This window comes from Pristis pectinata, chromosome 18 (genome assembly GCF_009764475.1).
Source record: "Pristis pectinata isolate sPriPec2 chromosome 18, sPriPec2.1.pri, whole genome shotgun sequence".
NCBI lineage: Eukaryota > Metazoa > Chordata > Chondrichthyes > Rhinopristiformes > Pristidae > Pristis > Pristis pectinata.
This window is the reverse complement of record NC_067422.1, coordinates 16,069,192-16,080,265: the sequence shown is the minus strand read 5'-3', so window position 1 is coordinate 16,080,265 and position 11,074 is coordinate 16,069,192. Positions and strand designations below refer to the sequence as shown.

Genomic DNA, 11,074 nt, shown 5'->3' with positions numbered 1-11,074 from the left:
AATGTGCTTCATAGGCTGTAAATTGCTATGAATGTTGAGATCATGAAAAACACTTTGACAAGTTCTTTCCTGCTTTGCCCTATTGGTAGTCTAAGGCTTAATAAACACAGGGCAACATCACATAGAACCTATGTTTTATTATTATTTCCATTCAGCCACTGCAGAAGTCACAACTTCAGATGACAGTTTAAATATGCCTGAAATCAGTCAGAATATGTTCCAGCACTGAGAATGTCAGTGTCCAACTTCACAGATTTTAATGCTTCAGATTAAGTTACTTAACATCGTTAAGAGACAATCCATTAATTTTTTATCGTGCATCCCCAAAATTTTAATTGTGTAACACTCTGCACTCCAACCCTGTTGAGGTTGCTCTGTTCTTAGCGGGTTAATGGCAGAAACCTACCTTGGACCCTTGACTTCTTGCATTGAAAGTTCTTGCCTCCATGCAATTGCCTTTCAGTGGAAGTATTGGACAGATTATAATTTGCCCTCATCTCCTGAATGATAACATATTTAACTAGACATTCAAATCCAAACTATCCATACGTACGCCTCCAAGACCTATGTTCCAGGCAAGAGCTTTCTCTGGGCACGGTTGGATCAAGCGCATCATACTTGTGATCTAGAAGATGTAAGTAAGTATTTAAACCTGCACTGGGATTTGTGCAAGCACCTGTGCAGTTATGTCATGTTTAATTTATAAAACTAACGACAACAAAGTTAATCATGGCGACAGAGATGGTGGCCAATGCCAACATAATGGTCAAATCAAGCAGTGGAGACGTCCTTCAGGGATGGGGCAAGGAAAATACCACAAGAAGCCATTGTGAAAATGGGAATCAGGGAGCACCAGGACTGAAACAAAAATTATGGCAAAACTTGTAAACAAAAAAAGGAAATTAATTGTAGTTTCCAGTGCAATAGACAAGTTTTCAATCTTGCAATTGATAGGTTTTGCTGAATTGTTAAATTCTGTATGATTTACCACAGTTGTTGTTATTGGGATGTGTTGTACTCCCTTTGATTCACAGATTGGTTTAAATCCATTAATACGGACTAATTTCCCCCACCGCATCAAGGCCCTTCCCGAGTTAATTAAAATTACTTAAATTGCCCAAATGGAATTCATAATTCATAAACTCGTAATTCACAAAATAAAACTTTGAATAGAAATACACTGTATAATAATGTGAACAAATAACATGGCCTCTGGAAACTTTTCCTAGATATTTATGTTCAAGTAAATCAGTTTTTATGAACCAGCGAAAGCTACAATGCATTTCTGGCCTACTGAGATATTTGAGGTGTAATGCAAAGATTGTAAATACATGGATGTGCAATGGAATCCTATTTTCTAACTGTGCATATTGCAGAATCCCATCAAATTGTGCCACAATTTGAGTAAATAAAAGACATGCACAAAGCTAACAGCATATGGTTGCTTTAAAGGAGGCTGTTACAACACCCGACATTTGATTGAAACTTATCTTATGATTCAATGAAAGTACCTTTACCCAAGAATCTATCTTCCAGGGAAGAGTCTCCATTTATCAGCAAGAACCACCTCATTATCAAGATGTATACTAGTTAGCACATGTGATAAGTTGGTTGCATTAATGTCTTAACTATTAAAGTCCTACTTCTCTTTTCCACAGCAGGTAAAGGAGTGAAACATTTCAGCTTCACTTAAATTAATGAGAGTTTACTTATGACATTGGTAAAAGAGGGCTTTTATCTCCTCACTAACCAGGAACTGAAATAATGAATCTCACATTTCACCCCAAGACATCTGAACGTGGCAAACTTAAAAACAGAGGTACAAAAACAGCTACAGCCAACTGTTTGGTCTTTAACTTACTTGCTTTTAGTAGTATTCTTTCGCAGTTTTATTCTGTTTTTATTCCTATAAGCAAATGAAATGAACTAGTTTGAAGTTATTGATATCAGGATGTGTAAATGACTGGCCCAAATATCACTACATCAATTCAAGTGCTTCCTCTGCTCACAATTAAGAAGTTTTCATTGAACAAGCACTCATCTCAATTCTTGTAAATTGTTCATCTTTTTGTTTCAGCACAATACAGATTGTTTCCCAATATACACTAAATACTACGTCCCTTCTCACTGGTCTAAATCAACAGTAGATGTACAGAAGAAATTCTGATCAGCACTTGAGTAGAACTTGAGGTCGCTGAAATATTTCAAGCTATACTGCACTATTAAGTCTAGCAGAGACATACTAACTTCTTACTAGTTTCCAGGTAAACAATAATATATTTAGCCAGAAATCTGTACAGTCATATTCATCATCTTATCAAATTTTCTAACTATCTAGAAGATACGATTTCCCCCACTTTAAACAACATGGAAAAACAAACTTCCAGATTAGAGTATACTGCATGAGCACCAAAGCTAACAGACCAAACAGCAAACTTTAGGAATTGTTTTTATATTGTGCTTCTATCTATTTTAATCACATTTCACTTCCAGTTAGCTTTTTTTTTGAAAGCAAGAGGCAAAGAATTCTGAAAATGCCATATTATGAGCATTTGATAGGCATCATGATCAAGAAGTGGCAAAAGATGGTCCTACAAGTATAAGGCAAATTATTCTGTTACCCAAAATACAATCCTACTCAAGGATGGCATCAGGCCATATTATACAAGGCTACTCTAACCTTCTGGCACAAAACCCCCATTCTTATTCTCTCATCTGTGAGGTACATACCCATACATTGTCAGTGGAAGGTAGGACATCAATTTTATTCCTCAGGAGATGCTTGTTGTACATGTCAGAAGAGTGGCTGAAAATCTCCTCACAAACTTTACTGAACATGTGTTTAAAGGCCAGGTGTTAGGCACAGTCATAAATCCTTTGCATCAGGGTGTAAAGGAAGCATCTCATCCACCATAACACCTTTTTTTTGTCATTACTTTTGTTTAAAATCAGTTTAAAGAATAAATTAAATGTTGGTTCATTGCGCAGTTTGAAAAGAACTGCAGTCTCCTCAACCAATTTGTAATATAGCTGCAGACAAAAGAGACTGCAGATGCTGGAGTCTGAAGCAACAAAAATCTGTTGGAGGAACTCAGCAGGTCGAGCAGCATCTGTTGGAGGAAAGGAATTGGCGACATTTCAGGTTGAAACCCTGCATCAGGTTAGATTCACAGTTCCTTTCTTTCCACAGATGCTGCTCGATCTGCTGTGTTCCAAACTATAGCATGTTTAAGCTTAGAAAAAATTAGGAGTGGTACTGTTGATCCTTTGCTTAAATTTGAGGAAGTTTGGAGTCCATTTATTCAATATTTCCATATGATATAAGCTGACCTTTTTCAGATCCCTCTCAATAACCCTTGAATACGGAGGAGCAGAGTTGACGACATAATATTTCTTTTTCTTTTTAATTGAAGAAATATCAGTCCATTTTTTTTTGAAGTTTTTTTTTTAGGTTTATTATCAATATTGTTTGTGATTTGGGGGTTCTTCTTTCATATAATTAAATTTCATTTCTTTTCAATCTTTCCTTTTTATTTGTTCACTTAATAAGAGAACTGGAGGTCTAGATTACTTTTTTATACTCCTTGTGATTATATATTTTAACTGTTATGATTGTTATCCTGATCTCTCTGCACCATATGTATAATTACTAATGTTATATATATTATTTTGTACTAATTTGAAAATGTATAAAAAGATTGAAAAAGAAAGATCTGCTGAGTTCCTCTAGCACACTGTTGTTATAAAGCTGGCCTTGGCAAATGAAAATAAAATACAAGTCATACAACTGATTTTCAAGCCTGTAATGATACATCTGTACCAATTTCTAATCCACATACTAGTTATAACTAATAATATTTTTAAGGTTTTTTTAAACCTTTAATTACATCCCAACAATTCCTCAGGATAGTTCACCAAAACAGAATAATACTGGTAGTGCAATAGGCAACTGGACATTAGCTTAAAGCAATATATAATGTTTTGTACATTATATACTGGCCAATATAAATGCCAACCCCCTACATTCTCTAATCCACTGAAATACATCTAACTCTGTTTTCCAATATTTTAAAAAGGAATAGTTAAAATGCTAGTTAATATTGTATTTCAAGTTGATCTAAATTTCCATGTACAGTATGTTCTAAGCACCAAGCCTAACTCAGTACTAAAATGTTAACATTCAATTATAAGACAGTTCTAAGACTGTCAACGAGGAGGTGCTGTTTTCAAGGCTGTGGAAATTGTCATGGATTAACTAAACAAGTAACAGCTATCAAGTAACTATCTCAAGTGTTGAAATCTCTATTGCCTCTTCCAAATAATTACTGCAGTAACATATATTCATGGCTCTGTATCTTCAGTCTGCTACAACCACTGATATTGGATATAGCAAAAAGCAAAACATTTTTTGGTATTTTTTTTGAGATAGTTATGTTTAGAGAGATATTCACTGCATTGGAAATCCTAACTTTCACTAGCCAACACCTGCCAAGCTGGATTTGAGACTTTAGCTCCAAATATCATGTAATGAACACAACAAGTGTCTTTAAATTACCCATTTAAGAATTTTTTTTATACAAATAGTGAACATTTTCAGAAACCATTCAATTAAAGTGTGGAAGAAAATAAGTGAAAGTTGTATTTAGTAATTGCTTCCTTTTAATATCTATTAATAAAGTCCAGGCAGATCTCAAGAGTACAATTTCACCTGTAGAATTTCCTTCCTGGATCCAAAATGTCCTGGTAGCCACCTTGTCGTCTTACCATATTGGAAAAAGGTCAAAAAGGTAGGGCTAGATTAGGCGTTCATTTGCTGCTGACTAGGTTCTGGGTAGGTTGCACATTTCACATTGGTCAGTGCCTGGCTGGTTCATGAAGGTGCAGTGTCTACAGGACCACATAGCTGTGGGAGTAGACTGCTGGGATCCTCCCATTGCATCAAAATCTGAAGCACTGGGTGCTTGAACACCCACTGTACCTGCAAACAGAGAGCTACCAATTAGCAACTGGACCACAGAACATTAAAGTATACACATGCAAGTGTGTGAGCTGTTGCATTCAACATAAAATCAATTTAGGTGAAGTAAAGTCCAAGACTAACAGCAAGACACAGGCACAAAATATACTCAGAGTTTCCACAAAATATACTCAGAGTTTCAGAATTATGATACTGATAGGCAGCACAGCAATTACCACTGCTGCCACACATCTCCAAAGACCTAGGTTCAATCCTGCCCTTGGGTGCTGTCTGTGTGGAATTTACACGTTCTTGTGGTTTTCCCCAGGAGTTCCAGTTTTCTCCCACATCCCACAGACATGCTTGTAAGAGGTTAATTGGCTACTATAAATTACCCCTAGTGTAGGTTTATGCAAATTGAATATAATGCTAGATTTCAAATTAAGGGCAACACTACATCATAGTTGAGTCAAACAGTATTTAGACTTTGAGTATGCTCCACACCATCTCATGTATCTACTACTACAGAATCCAAAAAGCAGGGAAAATGGGAAACCACGATTAAGAAATCTGCAAAATCAAAATTAGGTTTTATTATCACTGACATACGTCATGAAATTTGTTGGTTTGTGGCAGCAGTACAGTGCAAGACAAAGACACAAGTTACCATAAATTACAAAAAATAAATAAATAGTGCAAAAAAAAGACTAATGATGAGATAGTGTTCATGGACCATTCAGAAATCTGTCAATGGAGCAACTAAGCAAGAACAAACCATTTGAAGAGTAAGCCTCTTACATAACACCCAAAATTTATTTTAAGGGCTGCATTAGAAAGGTCCAGTGATATGTTGCTGATTTTCTTTCAATGTCAGGTTTTTGTAATGAAGCCTAAAAAGAGAAACACTTTGGGGGAAAATGAAAGATAGCTCATTTACCAATTTTACTTGAATCTTTTTTAAAAATTCTTTTTGATGTAACAATGTTTACTTAGTATTGAAATGCAGGCAAGATTGGCAAACATCCTACATTACAACATAGATTACACTTTAAAAAAGTGACTTATTTTCCCACTTTCCCAGTTCCAATAAAGGGTCTTCGATCCAAAATGTTAATCCTATTTCTCTTTCCACAGATGCTGCCTAACCTGCTAATATTTCCAGCATTTTCTGTTTTATTACATTTTAAAGTATTTCATTGGCCACAATGGTGTTTGGGATATCGCAAAATGCATCCCAGAAATACACACTTTTTACCTCTTTCCCCAGCCCTGGTTTGCTTGACAATTAGTAGATTTTGATATTATGCTCAGTGAATAGATTAACTGAGTGTGCATCAAGAATGAACCATGTAATGTGGACCTGCGGCAATGTCTGACAGAATAGGCAGTGGAGGCAGGTTCACTCTGAACAGTGAGCCAACTTTCACAACAATTCTTTCCTGGCAGTAGCCTGCAAATCAATCTATTGAATTCAATTTCAAATCTTACTTTTGTGGGATTCAAATTTCCAACTTTTGAGCCAGCTACCATAAACACTACACTGGCCACTGTGCCCTGAAGGAATTGATTCCTTTGTGAGATGTAGTTCCCAAAATGTCATGAACCTTCTAGCATTTTAGTTCAGCTGCTAACATTCAGGTTTGGGCCTCCACCCCAGACCTTACACAAGTGGGTTGGAAGAAAACAAAGTTTCAGCTTGGCTCCATCTGATGCTCCACACATCTCCACAAATACAGGGTCAGAGTGGTAACCAAACAATTTCCTGGTTCCTAACTCAAGAGCTCCAACTTTGATCAGACTTACAAAGAGACATCGATCATCAAAGCCAGAACACAACTGCTCCTTATCTACTCACTCTCTCTCATTTGTGAAGGGTCATTTAAATAAAATAGGTTAAAAAGGGATTCATCTAGTTGCTGCCACACAGTGTTTTCACTTCCTACTTAATGACCATCTATTTTTTAATTCATTGGCCACCATATCATGAGAAAGTGTGCAAGAAATTCATATTCTTGATTATGATTCCAGATATTATAGAATAACTGTGTTTACTACCTCTGAATATGCACATTAATGGGCTCGTGTGTGAAACAATGATGCAATTGCTCAGCAACTCGCACATTTCTACAATTGTTTAAACTACCGCCAATACCCATCCCTTCATTTGTCTTACTGCAGAGCTGTTCAATAGTAGCCCACTGTTCTGATCTCTTCCAGGTCTGGGCAAGTTCCTCATTCCGTGTTTTCACTGCTTCCAAGAGCAAGTTGATACTATCCTGTTAAGAATACAGAACAGAGATTATTTGGGCCCAAAAATATTTGATGCATATTTTAGTCAATGCTGTTGGACACAAGTGAAAGAGGACATAAAAATAGGCTATTTATAATACCATCAACTGAATGCAGTTACTTATAAGCCAACTTTAAATAACTAGGCAGGTTTTAATTCTAAAATGACTGACATTTAGATTTGCTGTGCTAAGTTTTTTTTTTAGAAAACCAAAACAGATGAGACTTTAGAATCAACTCAAATGGCAACTGGTGTTTTGTTGGTTGGGGGTGGGGGGGGGGGGGGGTGTTGTGTGTAGTTAAAGTAATCAACTTACAAATGCAGAAGGAAGATAAAGCATAAACACAGCAGCTCAGTCATCATTGTGTCATCTGACATTCTATCAAAACCGATAGTTTATAACAGTATTCGGGCTGTGCAGCACAGCCTCTGTCTTGATGTTTGGATAATTGTACTTCAGACCTCCAACAATGGAACCAAAGTATATATTCTATTTAAATAGTCAGTTTTCTTCTTACAAAAAGTACAAGAAAGCATTTGTGAACAAGACCCACTCAGAACTGAACTATTAAATGTCCAAACGAGGTTTTTTTTTTCTCTTTCTAGCGTTCGGGACAGCGGCGAGTGACTGCGCAGGCGCGTGACGTCACCCGGAAGCGCGCGGGCGATTTAAAAAGCAGACGAGCATATCTAGCGGGCAGCGTCGGAGCGGGCAGCTGAGTGTGAGGGAGCAGAGTGGGTTGGGCTTTGGCTCAACGGGCTTCGGCGAGAGCGGGTAAGAGGCGAGATTATAGAGAGGGGTGAGTTATTAGTTTAGTTTAGTGTTGAGCTCAGTGATATTCAGCAGTATGCATCTGGGATTAGTATTGTGTTTGGAGTGTCAGATGTGGGGCCCCTGGGAGACGACCAGACTCCCTGATAACTACATCTGCGCAAAGTGCACCGAGATGCGGCTCCTCAAGGAACGGATTGAGAGTCTGGAGCAGCAGCTGGATGACCTTCGGTTGGTTAGGGAGAGCGAGCAGGAGATAGACAGGAGTTATAAAGATTATGTAGACAGCACCTCAGTGGCAGTCCCCCTCAAAAACCGATATCTCATTTTAGATTCGGTTGGAGAGGATGACTTCATAGAGGAAGACCTCAGCAGCCAGGACCTTGGCACCGTGTCTGATACTGTGGTCCAGCAGAGGAAGAGACATGCAGTGGTCCAGCAGAGGAAGAGACATGCAGTGGTTATTGGGGATTCGATAGTAAGGGGTACGGATAGCAGATTCTGCGATAGCGATAATGAGTCTCGGATGGTGTGTTGCCTCCCTGGTGCCAGGGTACGGGATATCACAGACCGTGTCGAGAATATTCTGAGGGGGGAGGGTGAGCAGCCAGAAATCTTGGTACATGTAGGTACCAATGATGTAGGTAGGAAAAGAGAAGAGGTCCTGAAGGAGGAATACAAGGCATTAGGGAGAAGGTTGAAAAGTAGGACCTCAAGGGTAGTAATCTCAGGACTACTACCCGTGTCGCGTATCAATGACAGGAAGAATAGAAAGCTCTGGCAGTTAAATGCGTGGCTGAGTGACTGGTGCAAGGGGCAGGGCTTCAGATTCTTGGATACCTGGGACCTTTTTTGGGGGAGGCAAGACCTATTTGCTAAGGATGGGTTGCATCTAAACTCCAAAGGGTCCAATATCCTGGCGGGAATGTTTAATTTAGTTGTAGGGGAGGGTTTAAACTGATCTGGCAGGGGGATGGTAACCAGGATGCTAGGTTACAAGATGCTAAGGTGAGGGAGAAAGTGTATAGAAACGAATCCATTGAGGATGGCAAGAATGACAGGCAGGTGATAAGTCAGGATAATTTACTGAATAATAGAAGTACAACAAATCCGGATGTTAGGATACAGAATGTTAGGATCGGGGATGAGGATGTTCGGATACCGAATGTTAGGATAGGGGATGAGGTCTACACGAACATGTCTAAGATAGTAGGTAGCGAAGATAGTAAGAAGGATGGACAGGTAGAAAGTCAGGATAATCTGCTGATCAATAGAGGTACAATAAAATCAATAGCAGATACCAGTCTAAACATACTATATTTAAATGCACGTAGCATCAGGAATAAAGTAGATGACCTAGTGGCACAACTACAGGTTAATAAATATGACATCGTTGCAATCACTGAGTCGTGGCTTCATGATGGATGTGATTGGGAACTGAATGTCAAGGGGTATACAGTATATAGGAAGGATAGGAGGGTAGGCAGAGGGGGAGGTGTGGCCATGATGGTTAGTAGCGATATAAAATCAATAGAAAGGAAGGACATTGGGTCAGAGGAGGTGGAATCCTTATGGGTGGAGCTGAGAAATAGCAAGGGTAAAAGAACAATAATAGCAGTCATATATAGGCCCCCGAACAGCAGTCAGGAAGTGGACCATAAGTTGCAGATTGAGATAGAAAAAGCATGTCAGAGTGACAATGTGAAGATAATTATGGGGGATTTTAACATGAAGGTGGACTGGGAAATGCAGCAAGGCGGTAGTACTCAGGAGAGTGAGTTTGTGGAATGTCTAAGGGATGTTTTTCTGGAGCAACTTATTGAGGAGCCCACCAGGGGATCGGCTGTTTTGGATTGGGTGCTGTGTAGTGAACCCGAGGTGATTAGGGAACTAAAGGTAAAGGAACCACTGGGAACAAGTGATCACAATATGATTGAGTTTAGTTTCAAGTTTGAGAAGGAGAAGCTGATAACTGGTGTATCGATATTTCAGTGGAATAAGGGAAATTACAAAGGTATGAGAGATGAGTTGGCCCAAATTGATTGGAGGAGTAAGTTAGCTGGAGGGACGGCAGAGGAAAAATGGAAGAAATTTCTACAGGAAATAAGGACAATGCAGGACAGATATATTCCAAGAAAAAAGAAGGTTTTGAATGGAAAAAAGGCACAGATGTGGATAACGAGGGAGGTGAAGGATAAAATAAAAGCAAAAGGGGCGGCGTACAAAGTAGCAAAAATTAGTGGGAAAACAGAAGATTGGAACGATTTTAAAAATCTGCAGAGAGAAACTAAGAAGGTCATTAGGAAAGCAAAGATGAGTTACGAAAGGAAGCTGGCGGACAACATTCGGAAGGATTCTAAGAGTTTTTTTAAATACATAAGGAATAAAAGAGAGACACGGGTTGACATAGGACCAATTGATAACGGTGCAGGAGGTATTATAATGGATGATAGTGAGATGGCAAGGGAATTGAATGAATATTTTGCATCGGTCTTCACCGTGGAGGACATAAGCAATGTGCCCATTAGTCAGGAGTCTCACGAATTGGAGCTGAGTTCAATTGAGATTAATAGGGAGAAGGTGCTTGGAAAACTAAAGGGGCTTAAGGCTGATAAGTCTCCCGGACCGGATGAGGTGCATCCCCGGGTTCTGAAGGAGGTGGCTGTGGAGATAGCGGAGGCGTTGGCGATTATTTTTCAGGAATCGATAGATTCTGGCATGGTTCCGGAGGACTGGAGGGTAGCGAATGTAGTTCCGTTATATAAGAAAGGTGGGAGGCAGCACAAAGGCAATTACAGACCTATTAGTCTGACGTCAGTGGTGGGAAAATTATTGGAGTCTATCCTCAAGGAGGAGGTTACCGAATACCTAGAGGCGCAAGGCAAGATAGGACCTAGTCAACATGGTTTTGTGAAGGGGAGGTCCTGTCTGACCAACCTATTGGAGTTTTTTGAAGAAATCACAGGTAGGGTGGATAAGGGAGAGGCGGTAGATGTTGTGTATTTAGACTTTCAAAAGGCCTTTGATAAGGTGCCTCACAAGAGACTGATTAATA

General features: G+C 39.0%; 1 protein-coding gene across 1 annotated transcript in view; it reads right to left on the bottom strand.

Moving 5' to 3' along the window:
• Positions 1-381: 381 nt before the first annotated feature.
• nploc4 (NPL4 homolog, ubiquitin recognition factor) overlaps positions 382-11,074 on the bottom strand; it is a 57,014-nt gene continuing 46,321 nt past the window's right edge. Inside the window, exons 17-18 of the mRNA XM_052032659.1 lie at positions 7,131-7,233; positions 382-4,978 (exon numbers count right to left, since the gene is read on the bottom strand). Of these exons, the coding sequence (XP_051888619.1) occupies positions 4,821-4,978; positions 7,131-7,233 (261 nt within the window). The 3' untranslated portion in view covers positions 382-4,820. The remainder of the gene's footprint in view (positions 4,979-7,130; positions 7,234-11,074) is intronic.